The sequence below is a fragment of the Macrobrachium rosenbergii genome, chromosome 29, assembly GCF_040412425.1.
Source record: "Macrobrachium rosenbergii isolate ZJJX-2024 chromosome 29, ASM4041242v1, whole genome shotgun sequence".
NCBI classification, from domain to species: domain Eukaryota; kingdom Metazoa; phylum Arthropoda; class Malacostraca; order Decapoda; family Palaemonidae; genus Macrobrachium; species Macrobrachium rosenbergii.
Window position 1 is genome coordinate 11,115,182 of NC_089769.1, and position 27,907 is coordinate 11,143,088.

Below are 27,907 nucleotides of genomic sequence, written 5' to 3' on the forward strand. Positions count from 1 at the left end.
TATGTACTTCTAACCCTTCCCAACACAGAGAGAGAGAGAGAGAGAGAGAGAGAGAGAGAGAGAGAGAGAGAGAGTATATCTTTCTATCAACCACTCTTCCTATCTATCTATCTATTATCTATCCATCTATCCATCCATCCATCCATCTCTCACATTTTGAGTATCCTTTGGCTTGAGAGAGAGAGAGGTAAATATTATGACAAAGAAAGAGAGAACAACTTTGGAAAGAGAGAGAGAGAGAGAGAAGTTATTCTTACGTTAGATATCAAAAGATGGAAATTCATTATTTTTGAAAGAAAAAGAGAGAGAGAGATAGAAGTGCTGAACTAAGTTGCTTACATCGTTAAACAGTTAAAAATGTCAGTAACACAGTATATGTTATATACTTTCTGTCAACCACTCTCCCTTTGTATATATTTATCTATCTATCAGTCTATTTGTCAAGTTCTTCTTTGGCATGAGAGAGAGAGAGCATGCACCAAATGGCAATATTTATTTGACCAACCAGTGGCAACATTTTCTACCCTTGCTGTCAAGTTATTTGACATATTTTCAGGAAAAGATTGGGAATTGATATGTATTTCTGTAAAATTTTACATAATTTATTAATTTATTAAACTGAAATCTTACTAATCACTATATTATCTTCAGTGAACTGATATTTTGCTGTTCACATTAATATTAATATTTGAAAATTAGTCAATCATTTATCATACAAAACAAATAAACATACTTATTACATATGCATAAAAATTATTTCATCATAGTAAGAGAGAGAGAGAGATAATTATTGTTTTTATTATATAACATTATTATTTCATGTTATTAAACTTAATATTAATATTTGAAAATTAGTTCTGTAAATCATTATTTTATGATAAAATGTATATGTAGGTACAGTACAGTATTTAGTCACGAAAATATTATTTAAATACAGAATATTGTTCTATGAAAAAATCCGTGAATGGGTGAGTGTTTCCATGAATAATTTATAGGTAGGTTCTACAGAAAATTCCGTGAATTGTGAGCCCACAAATCCAGGGGTGTTGACTGTATACATATAACAGGAATAATAATAGAGTAGAAATAGTTTCACTAAGTAAAATATCAGTTTCATTACCATTACCTTTATCTTAAATACAGCTGTAATAGCCTATATGACTTATGCAGATGGTTACTGTGAGTGTAACACCTAGTCTAGACCAATAATTCACACACATTTTGTATCTTGTGTATGGTAATACAATATGGTAACAACTTGTAGGAAAACAGGTAGGCTACCTGCCTACCAAATTGTGTCGTTTACAAGAGAGAGAAAAGAAGGGTTGCATTTTTTTCAAAGAGTATTATGCAGTATATTTTATTACAAATGTGAGGGGAAAAGGTAGATATTGCCTTTTGCATAAAGTTTCCAGTTTGAAGTGTGACGGTTGTTGTTTACAAACATATTGAGAGTTTACAGTTTTGTGGTATTGACTAAGTTAAGTGAGGAAGGGTGCATAGTTGCCCATGAACACCCATAGATTTTTTACTCGCCTGTATCCAGAATTCACCTTTATCCTATGGGCCCTTGGCTCTGTTAATCCGGATAATTGAAGGACTTCTGTAATGTATGTAAGGTATGTGTGTGAAAGCTGGTGTTAACTGCAAGTTCATAGTTCTTATACTAATGGAGGTCTTTAGTTATGAGTTTTTTTATTAGATTTTGTTTTATGTATAAATGATTACTTATATTCTTAATATTTTCCATTTAATTCCCCATCATAGCTACCAAAGAAAATGGACAAGGAAGTGGAGGCGAAGAAGATGGTAGTGGGACTCCTCCTGTTCCTCCTCGCAGGAAAGACAAAAGAAGACACAACACTCCTCCAAGACCTCAGTCCAATGGTCTTCCACCTACCCCAAAAGTGCACATGGGAGCTTGCTTTTCAAAGGTAGAGTATTCTAAGAGTAGTTTTATAGTATCCTTAAATTGTTAACCAACATTCATGAAAAGGAAACTTGGTAGTGCTTGTATAAATATTTACATGTCTTTGTAAGTTTTGTCAACTTTAAGCGTTCATTGGTTATGTGAACTGGTTCAGTGGATGCTCCTAAGGTTATTATTCTCATAGTAACTGTTGAAAAGTATAGGAAGATGAAATGTAAGGTTATTATTCTCATAGTAACTGTTGAAAAGGAAGTTGAAAAATACCATTACAGTAACAGAGCAAATAAAAAGAAGTAAAAGCCATAGAGTTCAAGCACACTTGTGTATGGTAGGCATATGGAAAACTTAAAGTTGGTTTATGTGTTTTTATGTGAGGACTAGCAGAATGTTGTGAACGATTTTGAAAGATTTAATATAAAATTTTCTTATTTGATTTCATTAAACATTGTGTGGCTAAGAGTGATCATGACTCTTGACATTTACCTCAGATTTCCAATCAAGTACTGTATTAACATGTAAAATTAAAACTTCTTAATATTATATTTAGTTTTCCTTTTTGATATATATGAAAGTATCACATGAGGAAGTAAGTAACTGAAAGAGACTTTGGTGCAAGGATAATGTAAAACATACAGCAAAATATGGTTAATTTCAGTATTGGTAATTTTTTTTTTTATAAATTATGTATAGTGACTTGTAGATGGGAGTTTGTGTTGTTTCATTTTCATCCCTAGGTTAGACTATACTTACCATTTGTATAGACTCCATATAGAAAGAAATTTGTATTGAATGATTTTGTTCATGGAAGAAAGTTGTATATAACTAAGTGTTCCATCTTTCTATATTTCTTTTGAGCAGGTATTTAATGGGTGTCCTCTACACATCCACTGTACTGCTTCATGGATACACCCAGATACTCGGGATCAGCATATCCTTATTGGAGCAGAGGAGGGGATATACACCTTAAACCTTAATGAATTGCATGAAGCTGCCATGGAGCAGTTATTGCCGGCAAGAACCACTTGGATGTTTGTGATAAAAGACGTGCTCATGACAATATCAGGTAATTTGAAATTTGCATCTCTGGATTAATAAAAAGTGTTCATACTCTTCAGAAAGTATAGCAAAAATGTCCAATCTGTCGTTTAGAAAGCATAGCAAAAAAAAGTCCACTCTTTTTGCCTAGCAAATGGAGTTTGTTATTATTGTTAACTGAAGTTTGTGAATTATGTAATGAACCAGATCTCAATTGAGGGTTATTTGTTGGATTGTTTCTGGGCATACTTTATCTTCCACTCATTTGTGTTATTGCATATTACAAACCATGTATTTCCACTTTGGTGTAAATTACAAACTTTGTATTTCTAAATTTTTGGCCCATCAAAATAAGTGTGTTTCTAGGTGAGTGAAGCACTACCCAGAAGATGGATGTGAGACACTTTGCTGGCATACCACCACTGGTATTTGCAGGGGTGTGTACCACAACCCCCCACGAATGGCTTAAATCTGTGAATACTTGACACCCCTCTAAAAATGCTTATAACTACCTATTTTCATACTTCAAAGACCAAAAAACCCCTCTAAAAACACTTAAAACCTAAGTATTTTAATAGTTTTATCACAAAGTTATTATTATATATATATATATATATATATATATATATATATATATATATATATATATATATATATATATATATACACATACATACATATACAGTAAACCCCCCGTATTCGTGGGGGATGTGTACCACACCTCCCCGCGAATAGCTAAAATCAGTGAATACTTAGAACCCTTCTAAAAACACTTAGAACGGCCTATTTTGATAGTTCAAACACACACAAAACAAACTAAAAATGCTTTTACAGGTATTATCCTACTTACGATGGGGTTAGGTTCCAAAAAAAATCATTGTTTGTTGGAAAAAACGTAAGAAATACCAAAACGTATCTCGAACATAGCCTAGCCTACACTAGGGTATTTGGTACCATGTACTATATACATATATGGTAGCCTAGCCTACACTATAAAATATACTCTTTACAATACACGGTATAGTAATTATTAATATCAGCAAATTCTGGAGGTTCATGCAAAGTGACTTATGATAATTCAGTACAAAGAGAAATTGAATAATAAACAAGAATTAGCTTAGCCTACACTATGGTATATTGTATACATACACAGTAGCATAGCCTACATTATACTATACTCAATATTCGCATATCGTATTTTACAAACGTCAACATAACGAATATGCATATGGATCTTTTAAAATGTTAAGCCTATAATTCATATATATAATATATATATATATATATATATATATATATATATATATATATATATATATATATATAGATATAGATAGATAGATATATATATGAAGATAAAAAGGCCCATAAAACACTATTTGAACGTTGCAACCATATATTTCGGGCACTTCCTTCTGTGCCCCTGTTCACTGGAAAAATATGGACAGATGAAATGTTACAAGGGTATATATACAAAGCATATATAGGTGTGGCATTAAGTCTCCGATGGTATGCAGGTGACCGTTTCCTAAGAAGGAGGAGAGTAAACTGTTCCCTAGTGGTTTTCGGCCCATTAACTCCCGTTTGGTGACGATTCTGGTGGTCGTGTGCCCTGGAACACCTTCTTCAGAAGCGGTCTGAGGATTAAAGCGTCGATGTCGTCTGATTTCCAATGTCCTCCTGACAAGTTCATATTGTTGGTTTGATTGATGATAGCAGATTCCAGCATCTTTCTTTTGTATGGACAGCTACTTTTGAAAACCAGCTCCGCCCCACTCCAGTTTATTATATGGCCTGTATTTCTGATATGTAGGAAAATCCCCGAACTTTCCTGTCAAGATGATCACATTTTCCTTTTCCTACTGATTGGGGAGGCAGGTCACCGGCTAATTTCCCTGGTAGAGGAAGATGATGCAAAATAGGACCTTGCACCACTGACATTGTATCCTTTAATTGGGGCTTGTCTCCTACTATGTATAACAATTTGGAAGGACATAATGTTTTTGTAACATAAAACAAGTTATTTTCATATAAACCTATCAATCATATAAAGAATGCTGTCTTACAGTCCCCTGGAATCATGCTGCCTTATATAAGGTTACTGACCAAACCATACCAAAAGATTCAGATACAGTAGTGCATGTATAATTTGACTACCTGTTTCCTCATTTGTCTGTTAAACAAAGATTGGCAAATGTGGAAACACTTGGAATTAAAATAATTGGCACGTACAGGCAGTCCCCGGTTATCGGCGGGGTTCCGTTCCCAACGGCATGATGACAACCAAAAATCGGCGATAATAGCACTGATCCCTGGTTAGTGGCGCCGATAACCGGTTAGTGGCGCTGATAACCAGTGATCAGCACCGCCAATAAGAGGTGATCAGCGCTGATAACCAGTTATCAGTGCCGATAACCGGTTATCAGCGACAAAAATCTGGTTATCGTCGTCGCTAGACAAGCGCCGCAAAACCTGGATCGCCGGTAACTGAGGCTGCCGATAACCGGGGACTGCCTGTATGTGTAATGATTAATTGGTTTGTAAGTGAAGCTCTTCTTAGTTATTTCACAGGTATTTTGATATTTTGAATGAAATCATCATTTCTTGCATTATAAGTAAGGTCTGTGAGTTTTAAAAGGCTAATAAATGCTGAAATCTCAAATATTCCATTGGGACACTATTTCTGTTGTTATATTTTAAATTTTTTTCATCATGTCCAGGTTATGATATAGCCCCTTGCACATGCCACCTGGGCATTTCTTTTCATACTTATACTCTGCTTTAACTTAACATTTCAAAGAGTTGGTCAGATTATTTGATGAGGAGGAGGAGGAGGAGGAGGATTGTCAAGCACAGCTATCAGCTAGCACTTATGTGAAGTATGCAGATATCTCTGATCTTGGGTTATGGTTATAAAATTATTGTAGATACATCTTAATATTGCATATATTATTTGGATCTAATGGTGGTTCCTCTGTAAGCTTATTCTTTTGTAAATTTTAGTGTTCTATATTCAAACACAAGTACTGACTTAAGCTGGATGTAGACTATCATAAGTTTTTATGTGATTGCCATGTTATGAAATTGTCGAGTTCATTTAAATCAGAAAAGGAATCATTAATTATTAATACTGGTTCACAATCCCTTATCTGAAACCCTCAGTTTTTTTATTTTTTTGGATTTCAGAACAAAAGGTTGCTCCTAACATCAACACATATCTCATTTCCAACAAAAACGTTCTGTAAAACTAAAAAATCAATAGTATCAAAAAGAACTGACATGTACATACATACTCATGTATCACCTGATCTTGTGTATCATGTGATCCTTTAAATTTTATCCCAAAATGTGATTCATCACAATATGTATACATAGTGAGAGATGCATTTTCATGAGGATATGCTTAATGTGCAGGTTCTTTTTTTTTTTCTTTTTTTTGTAGATTATGCTGAGCAAGGCTTCCTATGCCTGCGTCAGTTTCGGTAGATTTCACCAATAAGGCATACAGTATGTAAGTCAGCTTGTAACTAATTAGTGGGGCTGGGAGCAAAGTTCAGTAGGTTAAGTGGGAGTCATCATACATTCAACCAGGCTTTCCAAACTTGTGGCTTGTGTAAGAATTCATTACTTATTTCTTACAATTAACAACCACTTGCCAATGCATGCAAAATGCTGGAGTAAACAACAGCAAGTACTGAAATAACCAAATCGAGAAACAGCTGTTTGCCAATGTTAGTTACCATAACTAACACTTTTATTAAGAGTTGCATTACAGCCTTCATGCCATGGAGAAGTTGTTAAGGAAGTATGCCACTAAATTTAAGCAGCAGGTTATAGCTGTGGCTGAAAAAATGGCAAAATCACTCATCTACTTCATTTAATTTACTGCATTTATAAATAAAGTAGTTCTGTTTTTTAACCAATCTCTGGTAATTTATGAAAGAAACATGTCTGAATTAAGTTTCATTCAGCAACTAATGACAGTGATGATGTTGGTAAAATGCAGTCAGCTAATGGTTTTAAGAATGTAAACAGAACCAGGATGCAAGTGGCACATGATCGCTCTGTCCATAATTTGTAATATGATAATAATATGACAGTACAGTAATACATGCAATAAAGCAGTTTTATTAAAATGATCAATATTCGCAATACAACTATTATTCGACTTTTGCAAATGGATATCTGTTGGTGTAACAGCCTAATCAGGATAATTCTCTCTCTCTCTCTCTCTCTCTCTCTCTCTCTCTCTCTCTCTCTCTCTCTCTCTCTCTCTCTCTCTCAAGTTCTTCATTGGAGGGGTGGATAGAGCTGTCGCCTGGCACGCTGTTGGCCCAGCATTCGACTCTTCCACCCGGCTAATGAAGAATTAGAGGAATTTATTTCTGGTGATAGAAATTCATTTCTCGTCATAATGTGGTTCGGATCCCACAATAAGCTGTAGGTCCCGTTGCTAGGTAACCAATTGGTTCTTAGCCAAGTAAAATAAATCTAATCCTTCAGGTCACCCCTAGGAGAGCTGTTAATCAGCTCAGTGGTCTTGTTAAACTAAGATATACTTAACTTAACTCACTCTCTCATATCAGTTGTAATATACCAAAATCCCAGGTTTTAGAATTCATGAAGAAGGATTGTAAACCTGTACTGACATAAACAACTGAATCAAGAAACAGCTGATGCAAACATCATTTACTGTAATTGTAAAGTGTTTATTAAGAGTTGTGTTAAGCTGATGCTGACATTTACCATAACTGTCAAGTGTTTATTAAGAGTTGCGTTAAAGTTTTCAAGTTGTTAAAACTTGTCGATTTTCATTGGTGACTTCCATAAGTAAAAATAAAATACATTTTTATTCATTCTTCACACAATGAAGAAGGTGTTAAGAAAAAAAAGGCACTAAATTAAAGCTGCAGGTTATAGTCGCGGCTGAATAAAACTGATAACAGACAGGTTGCAAAACATTTTGGAATACATGAAAGAAATGTCCGGAACTGGCAGACTCCACTTACTGCTTCTACAATCAAATAATCTGCAAGTTTTAAACCAAACTTTGTTAATTTACAAGAAAAAAGCATCTCTGAATTATGTTTCTTCTAGCAACTAATGGCAATCAAGATGTTGGTAGTACTCATTCAGCGGAGGTTTGAGACTAAACAATATCAAATGCAAATGGCGTACAATCACAACGTTTATATTCTTTTAATGCAGTACAATAACAGGAAGATATGTGCAATATTTATTGTAATTGGATACAGCAAGCAAATCAACTTTTATTTGAATGATCATTATCACAAATATAGTTGTACTGTTTGACTTTTGCAAATGATAACTTATCTCAAAAAATATTTTGGTTTTTAGAGCTTTTCGGTTATTAGAATTACAAGTGAGAGATTGTAAACCTGTGAAACATTTATCTTTTTCCTCTCTTTCCAGCATTTTAATTAAGTTAACATTTTATTTTTTCAGGAAAGGGTCCATACCTGTATAGACATGAGTTAATTGGTCTTCATAATCGTCACTTGCATAAATTTTCTTTACCTATGAATAAGATTCCTGAAAAATTTCTTCCTAGAAAATATGCAATTACGACTAAGGTAGGTGAGACACAGCATGTAGTTCCCTCTAAGGTTATACTGATTGGTTATAATTGAATTTTAGTTAGATTAATCTGGTGAAGTCTGTATTCCAAGATATTAGACATTTAAACAGATCATATGGACCAACAATGCTTCATTGCAAGTCTGTACTCATAAACTAAGGACTCGGTAAAAAAAAAAAATACAATATTGTATTGGAAGTCTGTTTCAAGAAGCTCAACTCTGGAACATAATTAGAACCAAGTAGGTGTTACTTCTTTATAGCATGGTGAAATGGCAGTTACAACACTTGAAAGCACTCTGTTTTCAGGCACGTAAGATAAGCCTTTCCTCTGCCTAGAAAAAGGACACAGTCACCATTCTCGCTAGATGGTGGTTGTCAGGTTTTGCATGCGGGTTACAAGCAACTGGTGGTTGTGGAGATGTAGTGCTGGTAAACTGAACTCCAAATACTTCATTAACAAAACTGGTTCCTAGGTTACTTGTATAGAGTTGTTAGTAACAAGGTTTTAGGTATTGGTAACTGTTACCTGAAATAACAAATATATATAGTATTAGACTTTTGTTCATATAAAACTTAGTGAAAACCACAAGTAATGGATCCAACCCTCAGACATATACAGAAACTGGTGGTTGCTGATGCAAGTAACCACAATTTAACAGAAGTTCCTGTATGCTATTTCATTTCATGAAAGGCCCACATAAGCACCTAGATATTAACTTGAAAGAAATCCAAGTTATGGAGCAGTCCCATAGGGGCCATCGACTTGAAATTCAAGTTTCCAAAGAATATGGTGTTCATTAGAAAGAATTAACAGAAGGGAATGGGAAATACAGAAAGACGAGATCAGTTCTTAAAAAAGAACAAATGTAAAATAATAAATTTCATAAATAGTTGAATAAATAAATAAATTATTGAAATGCAAGGTAAAACTGTTCTAGGGTAGTAATGCGCAACATCCTCAGGGAGACTGTTCCACAGTCCACTGGTGTGAGGAATAAAGGATCTCTGGAACTGAGAAGTGTGACAGCAAGGTATATACTGCATATTGGTGCTGCTGTTCAGCAAATCTAGTTGCTCTCAGCAGGAAAATGGTATCAGGGATCAACTGTGAATGAGAAAGATCTCAGTTACAATAAAAGTTATGAAAAATTGACAAACAAGAGACCATCCGTTGATGGTCAGAGTCATAACTGCTAATATTAGGAAACAGAAACCTACTACCATGAACCACACTATCAAAAAGAGATGACTCTTTGACAGAAAGACATCCATACTGGAGAACAGTATTCTAGTAAAGAAGACAAATGACCTAAAACAGGTTGCCTTGATTTTATCACTGTTGTAAATATATGAGGCCTTATGTACAATGCCTAACTTATGTGCAGCATTAGCTGACACTTTCATTAGATGTTTCTCAAAAGTAAGATGTGAGTTAGAAGTTACACCAAGAATAAGTAAAGCTTCAGATTCATTCAGCAGAGTCCCATCCACCTGAAGAGGAGGGTGGGGTGGAAAATATGTATGAAATTTGCTAATCAATAGTGTTTTTGTTTTACTGGAGTTCACCCTCACACCTCATCTACACCATTCACTAATCTGCTCCATGTCATGATTGAGACTAGGGTAACTTAATTTCTCTTAAGTGTGACTTTACTACACCTACAGTCGTGCATCATCAGCATACTGAACAATCTTGTGTTCCAGGCTAAGAACCATATCACTTGTATACACTAATAATAACAGTGGACCAAGAGCACTACCCTGTGGCACTCCAGGATACATGATAAAATAATTTTTAATGGGTGAAAATTTGGGGATCACATAATATGCGAGATTGCAAGTTACGCGAGTATATACGGTAAATAAAATTGTAGGATACACAGAACTCAAGAGCAGACTGGTCCTATTGATCTGTGGAATTTGAAGTAAGCCACTCGTGCTTTGCATTGCAGTCTCCGCAGACAACAAATGAAGCCATCCTAACTCTTTCCAAGAGACGGTCATATATAGAATCAATGAAAAAACATAATTTGTGAGGAGAACTTGTTTTACCATGAAAATTACAAAGCTGGTTTTAAAGCAAATCCATCTATTCTGAATGAAGAATTGTAAAAATGGAGAAATGAAGGTTTCTTATATCCCAGGTAGTTTTTGTTCTTATGACCAAGAGGTAATGAGGCCACTCCTTAACCATGAGGCTACAGTGGTCTGTGAAGAGACTGAGGTTTAGAAATAAGTGTCATACACAAACCATAATATTTCTTCAATTCCTGATTTAAGATTTGTAAGTGGAAGCATACTGAGTGTATCCAAGTAACTTTCTAACATACTGTTAGCACTTGAAAGCACAGAGAGGTCGTAATGCAAAAGAATTAAGGACTAGCTCAATCTGTTCACCATCAAAGGTAGCTAGGGGTAGTAAAGTAGGCTCACTACCCAAAGATGTTGGCTCAGATGTCACTGGAAGTAGATATTAGCTATTATGCTAGATTAGCAATTAGAAATTTGTCATTTTAATAAACAGTGCATATCACTTGTGTGTGCACATACACAGATACACTTGCTCACACGAAGACGCCTTTGAGGCACCTTTATCTCTCTGGGTAGAAAACCAGTTTGGGACACATTGTACATAAATGTGATATGTGGCGAGGCAAACACCTATCAATTTTTCCTTATTGCTATGGTGATGAACTTTTGTTAGTAGAAAGTGTGAGTTATGTCATTCTATAAACTTGACTGTTACCTGAGAAGTTGCAAGGAAGTTCTTGTGAGTCTTTAGTAAATTGGCCAACATTGCAGTAAAACATAAAAGATGGATGAAAGACATGTGATACCAGCACAAGGTTACTTAATAGTTACATTTATTATTAATTTTTTTGAAGTTATGTTTTACTTGCAATTTAGGAAAGACTGGCTATAGTGAAATTGTGACTAGCCTAAGATTTTTTCAAAATTAATTATTTTAATATTTTTTTAAAACATGGAATACTATACTAGAGTAGAGATCATTTAGTAATTTCATTTGTATAATTTTTTTTACTTATTTCTAAGGTTCCAGACACAAAGGGCACCTTGAGGTGTTGTGTGGGCCGTAACCCTTATAATGGCTACAAGTACCTGTGTGGTGCCACAAATTCTTCGTTGTACCTGATGCAGTGGTATGATCCACTCAACAAATTTATGCTTCTCAAGGTTAGTTTCCATAAATTCATAAATGGCAGTGTTCAACATTTTTTTTTTTATATTTGTAACAGCCTTACTCATCTACATTACTAAAAATTCCTCATTTAAGTGTTATGATACCATGTAATAATTCAAGGTCACCATGTATGATATATATTAACTAAATATTTGTAGCTACAAAACTGTATTTACTGTATATGAATTATTAGTTGATATATTTTCGTACATGTACTAGACAACTGATCAGCACTATTTCCTCCTTACAGCAAAGTGAGTGTTATTTGCCGCATCCATTAAGAGTTTTTGAGATGGTAATAACACCAGATCTAGAGTACCCATTAATGTGTGTAGATGTAACTCGTAGTTACGGGACAGAGGACATTCTCCGGCACAACCTAATCAACCTCAATACGGGTACCACCTGGATTCCTGATGACGACGATGACATGGATGGAATGGCTACTGTTATTCCAAGACACAACCTCAATGTAAAAAATGTTACTCAAATAGAAAAAGATGCCATTCTAGTCTGCTTTGGAAGTAAGTGGACAGCTTTCATAGCTTGTAGAATACTGCTTGTTGTTTTTAGATGTGGTAGAATGCATACAGTGAATTGCTGTATACTCAGTTCATTATTTACATGATCATTTTCTTTGGGAAGGGTGCTTCATTTATAGATTTGATATTAATAAGGGCAAATATATAATTTAGGTAAATAGCACAAATGGCATGTGTAAGGCAATTTTTTCAAACAATTTTGCAACTTAATATAACAGCATAAGCAGCATTAGTTATTGTTGTCCTACCTTCCAAACAAATAGGAGGAATGAAATTGTTTTAGGCTGGGTAAGGATTGTGCACAATGACTTAACCCATCAGTATCTTTTTAAAGGTAGCAGGACTCCTGAGTGTGCTCAGTGTAATAAGTTATTAGTTAAGCCTGCTTTGGTGCATTGCTCTACATATAGTGACAAGCATCAAAAGTTTCATCTTGATGGAGAATGCTGTGAATCCTCAAAGGTTTCAATTTTCTGAAATGAAAAGACAGCCAATAGCCCAGGAAGTTTATATGACACTCCCTCACAACAGGTGACCATCTTTCCCCAATCTGAACATCCTCCTAATGGCCTCCCCAACCTGTCAAGGAGGAATCCATATGTACAGACACTACCCTACTTGTGAACTTTCAACTTACAAACTTTCAGAGATACGAACAGACAGGATCACAAGCTAAAATTGTGTTTGGAGCACTTTCCTTTTGCCACCCATAAGTTCAAATTTTGCTCTGGGTGCCTATTCTGCTAGTAAGAATTTTTGCAAAGAACAGAAGAACATAAGGAAGAAGAAGAACCTGTTCCTTTAACCCCTTCCCTGATTATCCCTAGTATTGTCTTTTTGGATTGTGTTACTGTTTTGATGATTATAGCCTGTGGCTTAATTTTATGTTGTGGACAATCTTAGATACAGTGTTTATTTTAGCCGAAACAAAATTCATAGGAATATTTCTATGTACTAAGTAGGTACTTATTCTTTTTCAGATCTTGTAAGAGTAGTCAATTTACAAGGGAGAATAAAGGAAAGGAAAAAACAAACATCTGAACTGAAATTTGACTTCAATATAGATTCTATAGGTAAGTTTTTTGTGTATTTCTTGAAGCAAGTAATTATATATCTGGTGTAATGTCATGAGAGCAAGGTATAACCATATTATGTACATTACACTGTAAATGGTGTTTGGATTATTAGTAAATTGTAACAATATTAACTTTAAGATGCAATTTTTAAAGTTTAGATTTTTTGTTTGCACTATCCACTTCATGTGAGGAATTGTTTCCTGTATTGTCATTAAAAAGTGGTCCTGTAACCATTAAGAAATCAAGTCTGAATTTTTCAGGTTAAGCATGAAATTTTAGAAAACTGAGTATAAAAAGTCTTGTTCAAAAACGCCATTTTTGCTATTCGTTATGACAACTTTTGGGTAGCATAGCAACTTTAATTACCGCCTTCGGTAATCTTTTGTAAACGTTAACAACAATAGTCAAGGTAACTGTTCGATATGCACTGTTGTATTATAAAATGACTAACCTCATATTCTTTCAAAAAGTATATTATCATTGGATTCAGTGTACTGTATAACCAAAACTGCTTATACTATGAAGAATTCCATTTACTGTTGTCAACAAATATGGTCACTGGAATATGCTTACATGTTGCAAGATTGCTTTCAACTACCATGTTGCATATTTGGTAATATTAATGAGGCTTGACAATATATAATTAGAATGTCTTAGCAGTACAATATAAGTACTGCAATATTTACTATCTTCTAGATAATTTGGTACTGTGTTCGTCAAGGCATTTTGCCTCAGATGCTAGAAGCTTGTAATTTGATTTAGTAACTGATTTTTCATTGATTTTTCATGGCTAACAAGTATAACATTATCTCTACACTGACAAGAAGGTGGCTATTAAATTTTATTCAGAACATTATTTGCTTATAAAACCTAAGATTATTCAAATCTTTAAAATTATAGAATTATGTGGCATTTTGTATTCTTATGTATTCAAGGTTTTAAGTAATATTTTTTTTTTTCAGTATGTTTAACTGATAGTGTATTAGCATTTCACGAACACGGAATGCAGGGACGAAGTTTCAAGAATGGTGAAATAACGCAAGAGATTATTGACAATTCAAGAATATTCAGATTACTAGGTTCTGACAGGTAAGTGGCTTATTACAGTATAAACAGGTAAAAAATTAATTTTAAATCATTTAGTGTTTTGAATTATTTAACTAAATATTCTTCGACATTTCTGACAGTTGTTTTACAGAGTTTGTCATCTCTTCAAGACGATTATGAACCAGTAATGTAATTTTTGTAGTTCAGAGACAACATTGAATGGAATTAAGCACTTGAATTGGTTTTTTATTATAAGTTTATTACATATTTATTATCTATACATGTAAAAATTCATATACAGAACTGTACAAATATCACAACAGGAATTCTACATAACTTCATATTCCATAGTACAGCATTAGTGTTACATGGTTAGTTACCTGTTAGACACAGTGATCCATCCAAGTTTACTTATGTAAAAAGTAAATAAATGAAAATAAATTACTCACATTTGTATTGATCATTTTATCTAATCTGTTTTGTAATTGGCCAGTAGTGGTAACGTTCATAACCTCTTTGGGTAGTATATTATAAAATGAGACTCTTACATATGAAGAAATTTCCGTAGTTGTTGGTGTTAAAATTTTATGGTTCCATTTTCCATGTACCAGATCTAATTTGGTTAATATTTATGGAAAGTAGGTACATGTAGTATATGTTTGTTCCTATGGAGGTACAAACCAATGTCTTTCACATAGGAATATCTTAAGCGCTTGCACTGGAGTGTAGTTATTGAGATCTGGAAACAAGGGTAGCTCCATGGTGGAGGTGGATGGTTGAGTCGGGGAATACCCTCACTCACCCCACGCCATTATTACTTCTTCAGCTAGCTTCTCGCTCCCTAGTATGTTGAATTTAGATAAGTAGCCTGCTACTTTTCTTTTCTTGCGTCAAGTTATTTTTTTTGTCTGTTGTGTTTTCCCAAATTTGAGAAGAAACTTGAGCAATGCCAGTAGTGGGGATTCTGTGTTTTGTATACCTTTGAGTATGTTTTAGTGCTTGTATTAACTGACCTCACAATCAGTGCATTTTTTAAAGAATACAGATTATGTCACTCTAACCACCTTAGATATCTAAGGTGTCTAGTTGATGGAATTAGTTTGGTGGCTCTTACCTGTACTGCTTCTAATCCTCTTGGATGGCACTCAGAATTCACAAGGTATTTGTAAGTGGAGTCTAACTAGTGCATTACATTAACTTTGTATGGTCTCCTTTTTAACAGTAAATTTATGTTTAATGTACATAATATTTTTAGCCTGGTCTCCTCTTTCTTAATATTAAATTTGTTTGATGTACATATACGTCCAGGTTGTCCCAGGGATGTTGAAGGGGGTCCTCTGCCATGGCAAACAAGTCTGGAACTACCGAAAAGTAGACCTCCAACTTTCTGTTGAACCTTGTTGCGAAGAGGTCTCATTGGCCTCCCCTACAAGTGAAATAGCCTGTCTGCAATCCCCTGATGCAGAGACCACACTGTTCCTAGAATCTGTCTCTGCCGACTTAGTTGCTTGGCCACTACATTCCTTTTGCCTGGAAGGTTCCTGGCCACAAGTTCCATTGAATTGTATATGGCCCATTGGTGCAATTGGGCTGTTATCAGGTGAAATTGGCGAGACACCAGCCCCGTTTATTCACATAAGCTATCACTGTAGTGTTATCTGACATCAAAATGAGTGTGTCCCATCACTCTCTTTTGAAACTGCAGAAGTGCTAGGAAGGCTGCTTTCAGCTCCAGCACATTGATATGAAGTCAACTGTCTTGAGGACTCCACAGTCTGGAAGTTAGGTCTTCTAGATAAGCCCCCCAACCTTCGGAAGATACGTCTGAGAACGGTAGTAGATCTGGAGGGGGTGAATGAAGAGGAACTCCTGTTGCTAGATTCTTGTTGTCCAACCATCACAGTAGGTTGTCTCTCACTTCTGTTGACAGAGGGACTTGTATGTGAGGGGAATCTCTTGCTGGAGGCCAGTATTCCTTTAATCTCCACTTCAAGGACCAAAGATGTAGTCAGCCATGTGGAACCACCTTCTCCAAAGAAGTTGACAGGCCTAGAATAACCTGCCACTGGTGAGCTGGTTGTGTCCTTTCGGACAGAAAGGAACAAGCTATTGCCCTAAACTTCTCGATCCTCCATTCCGACGGAAAGACTTGACGCTGCTGTGTCTACTACCGTTCCCAGTTATAGAATTCTTGGACTGTGAATGAGATTTGACTTTTCCAAATTTACCACAATGCCTAAGCTGTGACAAAATTGGAGAAGCTGCTCCTTGTTCTGAATCAGCTTTTCCTGGGAACTCGCCAAGACCAGCCAGTCGTCGAGGTATCTTAGAAATCTGATCCCCTGAGCATGAGCCCATGTTGATACCAGTGTGAACACTCTTGTGAACACCTGAGGGGCTGTCATCAACCCGAAGCACAGCACCTTGAACTGGAACACCTGCTCTCCAAGACTGAAATGAAGAAACTTCTGGGAGAAGGATGAATAGGAATCTGAAAGTATGCGTCCTTCAAGTCTATGGTCAGCATGCAGTCGTTGAGCCGTAGCCCCTGACGGCTGCCAAGACTGACCGTGGAGTTTCCATTCTAAACCTCGTCTTCCTGATGAAAAGACTCAACATTAAAAGATGTATGACTGTCCTCCAATCGCCATTGGTCTTGGGGACCAGGAAGATTCTGCTGTAGAACCCTGGAGTAGGACGTTCTACTTGCTCTATCGCTCCTTTCTCTATAACCATCTTCTCTTCTTCTTGGAGGGCTAGGTGTTTTTGAGATCCTTGATTTTAGGTCAGGTGAAGTAGAGGGCGATCTGAGAGAGGAGGGGAGAAGTTGAACGGGAGTAGATATCCTACCCATAGAACATCTACTACCCACGACTCTGCCACGAATCTCTGCCACATAGCCCAATGGCTCGCCAGGCATCCCCGGCTGGTGGCAAGGAGCGGGGAGGGGCACCCACTCTACCATCTTCCACCTCTGCCTCTGCCCCTATTGCCTCTTCCTCTTGGAGAATGATTCTGAAAGGGCCGTTTTTGGAGGAATTTCTTTGCTGATGAACCAGGTTAAGGAGCTTTATTTATAGGCGCTGGCGTTATCGTCTTCTTGGGAGGATGTTTCTGAACCTGTCTTGCAAAATTGGGTTGCAAAACAGTCGTAGATTTACTTACTGCTTGCTGTACCAATCTGTCATTAGTATCGCTTCTCTGTCTGTCAGTAGCTGACTCCAGTCTATACTTAGGGAGAAGCAACTGCGACTGCAAAATATCTCCATTCCGTAACAACAAAGAATCAGTATCGGCAGACTGAGTTATCTTAGCAAGTGCTGCCTCACTTCTCATCAGAAGGATATTGGCCCATATATTGTTACTCAGATGTGTCAGGTATTAGATTGCCTTTGAAACAGACTGTAACAATCTGATATAAGCTGCCTCATCAGCCGAGTCTCTTGCAGAAGCCGATGTTGAAAATTTTTGCTAGTGCCGTCGACCATGAGTCGAGCCAAGAGGCCGTCTAGAAGACAGAAGAAGCTGTTGACTCCAATGCAGCGGCTTCGTGAAATGTAAGGGAGGGGCATTCCATCCTCACCTAGTCCAGAGTCAATCCTGGCTTCAACCTGGCTACATCTGGGTTAACCTGTCTACCCAGTAGAGGTACCACTGGAGTGGTATAGTATCTTCTGTGATGAGGAAGCCCCTTCTTTGAAATTTTTTTAGCAATTTCAAGTTTCCTATTCCTCACTACAGTTCTTTGATTCAAGGATGCTATGTTAATGTCAGAATTGAGGATGACTTTATTCTACTTTTCTGGTAGTTATCAGGTGGAGTCATCTATTGTCTGGTGGAATCATCTAGACCTGAGTATTTGTTTGATTTAGCATTATTTTCATTTTTAATAGTCTGTTCTTTCTATTTTCTCTAACATCTCATTTTGTAGGAACAGGCACTTTCCAGGTTTCAACGGTTCATGCAGTTATTTCAAATTTATGATGTTGATAGAGAAAGTACACATTCAGCAGAAACTGTATGCTGAATATTGAATTTTGATTTTTCCTGGGCCAGCAATAACAGGGTGCAGTACTCTCATGAATACTGGGCATCCAGGCAGCAGCAACACTCCTCATAACCTAGCCCGCCACGTGGTTGCTAGCGTATACAACTGATACTCTGGTGTTCTTTATTGCTTTCATTTTATTTTTGGATGTCCTCGTGCATCTATGTTGTCATGTATGTGATATACCTTATGTCTCCTGTTACTGGTAAGATGAATTAAGGAAGGCACTTACTCTTGGTAACTTAGGATAATCACCAACTGTGATGGCAGCATCCCTAAAATGACCACAGCACAGGAACTTAGGTCTTCGCAATGTACAACTTTCACAAAGAGAAGGGGCTAGGCTGATTGATGAGATGGAAAAATTAATTACGTCACATGGATTTGAGACTGCATACAGAAGAGTGGGCTGCTTAGCCTACTGACAATCCAGGCTAAGGCAGTAAGTCTTTTTGAAACTTGCTAAAAGCATGCCACTAATCCTACATATACACAGTAAATTATAGCAAGTCATGGGTAGTTTTAATGCTTCAGAAGGCACTGTAATTTTACCATTTAATCTTCAAACATTCTTCAGGCCCAGTGTGCTTTCATCTGTTATATGTTAATGGTTGGTACCCATATAACCATTCTGGTTTTCGCTTTCAATACATGACTCAATTCAATATGGATTTAATATTGTCCAACCGTAGACAAATACAAGTATTCTAAGCATGTTTAAGGTAGGCTAGGCTAGGTTGTTCATTTGGATAGGTGTGTTTGAATGCATTTTCGACTTATTATAATTATAATTATTCAGAAGGTGAACCATATTCATATGGAACAAGCCCACGGGTCAGTGACTAGAAATCCAAGCTTCCAAAGAATATGGTGCTCATTAGGAAGTAAGAGAAAGTAAAGGGAAATACAGAGATCTCAGTTATTAAAAAGAAAAATAAATTAATAAATAGATAAAAATGTATTAAAATGAAAGGAGAATAGCATTAGGGAAATACAGAGAGAAGAGATCTCAATTATTAAAAAGAAAAATAAATTAATAAATAGATGAAAATGTATTAAAATGCAAGCAGAATAGCATTAGGGTAGTAATGCATTGCATCTTCACGTGAACTTTTGAAGTTCCAATTGCACGGCATCCTAAGGGAGACTGTTCCACAGTCCAACAGTTCGAGGAATAAAGGATCTCTGGAATTGAGAAGTTTGACAGTGAGGCACATTTACTGCATATTGGTGCTGCTGTTCAGCGAATTTGGTTGCTTTCAGCAGGAAAAGGGGATCAGGGATCAATTGTGAATATGAGAGATCTCTCTATTAAAATACAACTAATGAAAAAGTGACAAACGAGACCATCCATCGATTGTCCAAGTCATAACTGCTAACATTAAGAAACAGAAAACTGCCACCATGAACAACTATCTAAAAGTTAAACTTCTGGCAAAAGCAGACATCCACACCGGAGAACAGTATTCTAGTAAAGGAAGCACAAGTGACCTAAAACAGGTTGCATGGATTTTATCACTGTTATAAATGTACGAGGCCTCACGAACAATACCTAACTTTTGTGTGGCATTTGCTGAAACTTTCATTAGATGTTTTTCAAAAGTAAGATGTGAGTCAAAAGTTACATCTAGAATAGTTAAAACTTCAGACTCATTCAGCAAAGATCCATCCACCTGAAGGGGAGGATGGGGTGGAAAATCTGTACAAGATCTGCTAATCAATAGTGTTTTTGTTTTACTGGGGTTCAGTATCATACCCCACCGACTATACACCTTTCACTGATCTGGTCCATGTCCCAGTTGAGGCTGAAAGTAGCTTCATTTCTCATAAGTGGAGACTTTACTACACCCACAAGTGTTGCATCATCGGCATAAAAATAATAGTGGACCAAGAACACTACCGTGCAGAACTCCAAACACAATAGGTCTTGGGATATTTTTGCCTTATGATAGGTTTACAATCAGAATATAGTCCCATTGTAATTCAGGGAGTGTCTCTTAAATTATGTGTGTTCTGCGTTAATGTGCAGTGGACATAATATAATAATTTTTGATAAAGTAAATAGTCATATTTATTTAATGAGATTTGAATGTGTTGGCTTGGTGTATAATTGATTAGTGATTCAAATCTCCATGTAGGAGGTAGTTGTTAAAAAAAATGTACAGGCATAAATATATTTTACTGAAAAGCTAGATTTTCTGATTGGTAAGGTGAAAAATGCATGTTTAACTTCTGCCTTATCTTATTCAATAGTTGATTTGATGAAGAGGCATTCACATTATTACACATTTCCCATTTGTTCACTTGTAGGTATGATTCCCAAGTGCTGTAACACTGTTTTGGAAAACTTTATTATTTTTACTCATTTTGATGAACAGTACTTAGGATGCCAAGGACAATGGAAATAACTTCATGCTCTTTGAAGTTGTTGGTCCTTGTCACTAACTTTATTAATAGTGTTCAGTTGGGCAAGAATACTAAAGAGTTAAGTATCAATATAGCCTAAAGATGCAGAAGAAGAACTGCAAGAAAGGGTTTTAGCATGGAAAGGAGCCCTAGAAAAGAAAGGATTGAAAGTGAACATTGGAAAGACAGATCTAATGATTAGTAGTGAAGAAGGACATGAAGAAGTAAACATTCAAGTGGAAGATGGTAGTGCTAAAAGAGAACAGTGAGTTTAACTACTTGGGATCAATAATAACAAAGCAGTGAGACAGAGTGAAAGCATGGCAAAAATGGAGAGAAGTAACTGTAGTTGTTTTAGACAAGAAAATGCCATTAAGGCTCAAAGTGAAGATTTTTAAGACGGTTTTCAGGCCCGTACTATTATGTGGGGCAGAAATAGAAATAGATGGAGAAAGTTGACTTGAGCAGCTGACCCTGCTATACAGTGGGACTAATAAGGTCGAAAGAAGACGATGACGATAGCGTAAAGAGCAGATTGTAATAAATCAGTGAGAGATTTTTACATTGTAGTAACAGACAAAATTTAAAATGTTTATCTTCCATAAATACAGACTATTCTGTTTCACAGTTTCTCTAAATGGTTTTATCCTTTCAGACATTTCATCTTGCTTAAGCATCCTTGCTATTGTTGTGTAGTGAGTCAGGAGCTCCCTCTAGTGATAGGTACTCACTAGAGTAGAAGAGTGAAATTTTTATATGTTTAACTATTTTCATTCATCACTGCACCATCATGGGCAGTGTAACATGAGTAAAATAATGAGATTTTTATTGAATATGTAGATTATTTTGAGTTTTGAGTATGCTGAAGGTACAATGCAAATACTATATTGAAAAAAGAAGGAAGATAATTTTTTGCAAGTGTTCAAAGGTATGATGAAAGGCAAACTTCAGCAGGGAACAAATATTATCCGGCCAAGTTAACAAATCTAGTTGAAGGAATTTGATAAAGTATGGTGAATTTATTGGTACTTAAGATAAGGATGTATTGGGAAATATTGATTAGCATAGAAAAAATTCCAAATTCACGATAAGATTTTTTGGTAAAATTTTTTGTATATAAATTTTGTCATGAGAACAGTGACTTGTAACAGAAAGCATGAAAAAATGTTGTAAGATAATATTATGATTAGGTGAGATCTTTGTAGTTGAGCTACTTTCCTTTCCCAAGGGGACTGACTATTTGAAAAACAATGGAAAGCTGAGCAAATGTATGAATACCATATTCTTTGGAGGTTTAAATTTCCAGTCAGTGGCCCCAGTGGGCTTGTTCCCTATGAGTAGGGTTCATCAAAATAATAATAATAATGTAAAACAGTGACCTTTTTTCAATAGGCGATTATGACATTCAACAGCCTAAAATGGATTATTTCATCAAAAGTTGTTGTCATAGGGATTTCCCCATTCTGAACATGGATAATGTGTGGTTGGTCATTATGGAATACGATTTAAATAAAAATAGATTTTTCTTAATACTTTTAGGATTAGAATTAGTTTTTTGTGTACACAAAATTGGCTTAGAGAAAGAAAATGCCCATCAGCTGTAAGTACTGTGCTTTCTTGGACATCAGGCTCTCCAGAAGGCAACAGGTTCTTATGAACAATGTTTGTTTCAAGACATGTTCATAAAATTAGCCCAAAATTTCACTTCAGGTTGGAAGGTTTGAGCTACAAAAAACCCTATACTGGCTAACTGAGACTATGGAATCATGTTTTTAAAAGATATAATGAGAGTTCTTATGTACAGAAATCCTAATATAAAAAAGTAACTTTAAGAGGTGTGTAATTGTGTGCTTATGTCCACTTTATCACTTGAGAATTGTAAGATTTGGAGACCTGAGACTGCCATAAGGTACTCCTGGGATTGGCTAATGTAGCAGAGGACAGTACTAATCTATTAGGTGTGACCCCAGAGAATCTGTTGTTGAGAATGTCATGATTGATAAGAAAACATGGTTAAGTTGCTGAAGAACTTACAGTAAAGAGCCACTCCTGAAACAGGGACCCTCAGCCCAACTGCTACAAAAAGACACTTAATTATGAGTGCCCAAATTTCTTATACTGCTCTGCTATAAATTATTCCTTATAGGCCCCTAGAACGATTGCCTAAAGCCAGATTTGGATAAAATTTCTAATACTGGCTACTTTTGTTTCCCATGAATGGAAAAGTATGGAAGTACCTTCACTGAACCCTGTGGTTCTCCAAAGATGAAGGAGAAATGCTCTGAGAGGCAAACGAACAAGTTCTCTTCATACTGGTATGATATGAGTGTGACAGAAAGGCAAAGATCACAGAACCTTGGCCTCCAGTAAGGACAGACATATTGATTTCCAGTCTTTGATATGTGTTATGCAATTCAGATGTGCAGGTTATTGGCCTATCTCAAAGTCACAGAAGTCATAAGAAAGATTTTCTTTAGCATAAGAAAGCCAGAGAAGCCTAAAATAAGTGCTTGTTGGGGGTATAGCAGAACTGCCTATGACCAATGAAAGTTTTTTTTTTTTTTGCCTTGGGGGAGGGAGGGTTTAGAAAAGTCTTCCAAAGTGCTGACATTACCTCTCAGATCTACTTGAAGTATGTAAGTGCTTGTAGCTCATGACTAAGGGCAGGCATTGATCATTACTGCAGGCATATAACCTCTATTCCTGGGATTGACTTTTTCTGCCGTCTCAAAAACAGAAAGTCAGCTTTCGGAGAAATAATGGTATTGGTAGACTCAAAACTCCTTTTACTACACCAACTGCAGAATGACCTCTACTTTGGTACAGATGAAGACTGGTCTCCTCTAAGGTGTGGAGGTAGTCATGGTTGTCTCTGCCAGAGAGCCTTTACCTCCTAGGTTCTGCTGAAAATTGACCTAAATATCTGTATTTTTGCTGAAACAAAGGAAGTGCAATTGGTGCAGGAATATCCTTTACTTGGGGAACCTCACAATAAGATATATTTTAATATTAGATAGTTGACAAACTCATTTTGTGAGACTTGAAAACTGACAGATCCTATGGAACCAAGATTGACTGTTACTATCCTGACCTTCCTGTTTACTGGGAAGGCAGAAACTTCCAGGTCATCCCAAGGCTGTATTAGAGCATCTGAATTCCAGGTTACTGGATCTGAAAGAGTAGAGCACTGAGGCTTATTTGTGATTAAGGCTGGCCATGAATAAATTCAACCAGAGGATGCCTTCACTTTGTATTAAATGACCTTTCTGAGTGAAAACTTGATTTTTCTGGCTGTAATTAAATGACCATTCTGAATGAAGACTTGATATTTCTAGCTGAGTATGTTTGCAACCATATAATTTCTTCCTGGAATGGGCTTTGAGACAATCTCTACATTGGTGACTTCTGCTTAGGGGAAAGTTGTTCCCTCATATGTAGAATCTACTGTGTCAGGGACAAAGCATCTAGAACCTGGGTTCTGTCAGACAAACGAGCAGCTAGTGCATACATATCCAAATCACACAAATTATCAGTGTTGCTTGCTAAAGCTGTAACGTCCAGCTGATCTAGGAAGTGTTCTTCTTCTTCTTCCTTTTGTGTACACGCTTGCTGATAGACCACAACCACTGCCTACATCTTGATAGGGGTCTGCAAGAGAGAGTAGTTCAGACTTCAGAGTGGTGAGTTCTGAAATGGGCTGTCACTGGTGTGGCCTTAGTAACTCCCAACCAGGTAGAGGCCCACACAACCTCTTCAGTTTTGTGCTTCCTTAACAGTGATATTGCCTTGCTGTGCAACACCTAGTATTATTTTTGTTCGTACCTGTAAGATATAAATTCAACTGGCTGCAACACTCAGCTCTAGTGATGAAGTCAAACAGGCAGAATTTTTGTTTTTTTGAAGAAGTCAAAAAGCTTTAGAATTTTCTAAGTCTGAGAATTTTCGAGAGTTTATTTCTCTTTTGAAGGATGAGATAACAAGCATGTGTGTAGTCCTCTGCAGAATAAGACTGATGCTTGATCAAGGGAAGAAAAAGAAACAATGCCCATAGCATTGGTAATATTCTCAGAAATCTTGGAGTTCCCTATACCAAAGGGGAGTCACTTTTGCACCTGTTGCTCACTCATGACAATCAAACATAGCTAAAAATGCTTTTGAGAGGTGTTCCATGTTGCTCTTCCAAAGCTGTGAAGGTCGCAGAAAGGAGAGGAACAATGTCCTAATACCTGATGGGTAAAGACATCTGTTCCTGGATTTGGGCAGAACATTTAGCTCTCTGAGAAGCATCTCAGCTTTCAGTGTGAAGCAAGAAAAGTTGGGAAACTTTGTGTGCTTCTATAGTCCTTGCCAATACTCTTTCCTGCCTGCAGTACCCTGCCATCTGCAGTTGTATTTATGGTTTTGGTGGTGGTAGGAAACCTGAAGAAAAGAGGTGAACTATCATTTTTAGATTTGCTGTAGACTATGTTGCTTAGGCATTACATTTTGGCTTTGCAATTTACTATATTGAAGATATCACAGATCCCGCTATGGTATCACCAATATCCTTATTTAGATATTGATGGCATTAAATTTCCCATCTCTCTTTTTTCACATCAATAAACAGTTGCTCTGGGCTACCAGCAGAAATTAGATTATGCAAAATGAAAAGGAATGTCCAAAGCATCTGATGTTTCACAAAATTGTGTATCAAAATGCAGATCAGATACCGTCCTTTGTCTGTAGAAGACACAATAATTACTCCATGTGAGGGAGCAAAAAATCTTATGGGCTTCAAAATTTCCAATGGCAAATATGAGTGAGAGAGAAGTGAAGCAGGTCTATTCCAGGTCCACTGGATCTAGTGGTTCAGCACTTCTGTTGTCTTTCTATGTAATCCAACAAAGTTACCTGTGTCAAAGGTTTCTTGTTCTTGTGGTCCTTCCAAAGGAAGGATTAGAGTATTAATTACTACAGTAGCTTTTGAATGTAAGAACAATTTAAGCTGCTGTTCTAGTCCTGGCTGGCTCTAGTCATCAGAGTATTACTGTAGATGGAGTAGCTTGAATTGGAGGAGTTCTGTTGCAGAACACTTGGTGATGGCACAGGCCTTCTGTTAGATGTAGAATCTTTGCTATCAGGCTTTACATTGTTTTTGTGCACTTTTGCTGTGCATAAACTCCATTATCAATCAGTGGAAATAAGAGAATCATGGAGCAGTAATGGAAGGAATCTGGTCTCCAGATGGAAAAGGTGTGGCACTAGAATGGAGACAGAATCTCCATGTATGCATCTGTAGCTGCAACTCCAGTCATCTGAGCAGTGCTGTCAAGAACAATGGAGGGACTGTAATTGTCACTATATGTGGTTTAACTCAGTGAATTTCTGTTCCAGTTAAACTTGAATCAGGCCAAATGGCAAAAGGAAGCTACTACCTTCCCTACTGACTTTGCAGGAATAGAGCTAGACAAGAAAGCAGCAATGCTGAAAATGCTTAGGGGGTAATTTGTCCATGTTGTGGCTTGGGTCACTAGAGCAGCTCTGATTGCAGCTCCAGTATCAGTGGCTAAAGCCATGAATTATCTTGGCGCAGACTGATAGAGGGGATATACTGTAGTCTTGAGAGCTAGAACCACTATTATTTCAACTCAAGCCTCTTGAAGATGATACAAAGTACCCTTCAAATACTGCAGAGTGGTGTAATTTGGGCTCTGTACATGGTGCTGCACTGGTGTTTTTTTGTTGTTTTTTTTTTCACCATAACTGGAAGTGGTTCATCTGGTGCTAGTAAAATGCTTTCTAATTAGTACTTGCAGGTTCATATGCTGCTTAGGCAGGAGTTAGGAGCAGAGAATGTCTGGTAATCATCTTGGATCTGTATGACACTCATTAGAAATGGAATGAGGAGTGACTGCAGAGGGATAAGGATCACACTGGGGATAACCTTACCATAGCAGGAATGGAAGTGGTGCTAAGCAAAGTCTTGCTTTAGGAGGAGCAGGAAAGGCACTTGAGTATGGCAACCTGGGTATTGCCTCAGTGAAAAACATAGCATTGATAAATAGTAGTGAAGGAAGGACCTCTAACTAACAAGTAAAGACAATGGCAGAAGATTCATTACCTTAAAAGATAATATTTACATACAAAATTAATTTTTCATACAAACCCATTACTTGCATATATGTAATGGGTTAAGGTGAAACAATGCAACTCAACAAAACTCCTAGTGCTCTGACTGCTACTTGTTGCAGTTAAAACAGAACTTAAGGCAAACATCACTAACCTCTAGTAATTACTACAAGAAGTCAGAAGGTTTCTGTTATACACACATGCATATATATATATATATATATATATATATATATATATATATATATATATTTTTTTTTACAAGACTAAATTGCTAGTGTAGCACAGTACCTTAGCAAAAATTATGTAAAAATTGTGTCTGCAAACCAACTGCAAACTAAGCCAAAGCAGAGAAATCATAACACATATCTGTTGCCTAGGTAGTTCAACCAGGCTACTGTGTTTATATAAATTATACACAAAATGCATAACATGTTGAGCAGACTACCACAAGGAAACTTAGTCCCTGATAAGGTATTGCCAATAGTAATAAGTCACAAAGAATACAATTAACAAACTACCAAACCTGAAATGCAAAACTGAAGTATAATAGTATTACCTGCTTGCTTCTTTACACAAAAACAAATTTTGTACTTTCATAAGTACTTACATAAGTGCAGTATCTAGCAAACTATAGTACCATCACAAAGGGGCTCTGTGCATCATACCTTGCTGATTCCAGTGTTATATTGGAAAAATATACCTACCTCTGCAACAGAAAATCAGAGTAAATACACAATTATGTAGAAAATTAATAGGAGGCAAAATTATAAAGTTGAATAACAAAACAAGGGCAGACTTGAAGAGTGTGATGAATGTGCTGTCAGCCACACTGACAATGAGATGGTTACCCCAGAGGAGGTCCTGGAGTCTGACCATACAGATGTAGTCTCACAGTGAACTGCTGTTGTC

General features: G+C 36.5%; 1 protein-coding gene across 11 annotated transcripts in view; it reads left to right on the top strand.

The window, feature by feature from the left end:
• Window positions 1-27,907, top strand: part of hppy (MAP4K3-like protein hppy) — a 181,877-nt gene that overhangs the window by 114,640 nt on the left and 39,330 nt on the right. For all 11 annotated transcript variants that reach the window (XM_067131030.1, XM_067131031.1, XM_067131035.1 and 8 more), the window contains 7 exons: window positions 1,768-1,934; window positions 2,789-2,993; window positions 8,432-8,559; window positions 11,621-11,761; window positions 12,019-12,292; window positions 13,291-13,383; window positions 14,349-14,475. In XM_067131030.1, coding sequence (XP_066987131.1) covers window positions 1,768-1,934; window positions 2,789-2,993; window positions 8,432-8,559; window positions 11,621-11,761; window positions 12,019-12,292; window positions 13,291-13,383; window positions 14,349-14,475 — 1,135 coding nt within the window. The remainder of the gene's footprint in view (window positions 1-1,767; window positions 1,935-2,788; window positions 2,994-8,431; window positions 8,560-11,620; window positions 11,762-12,018; window positions 12,293-13,290; window positions 13,384-14,348; window positions 14,476-27,907) is intronic.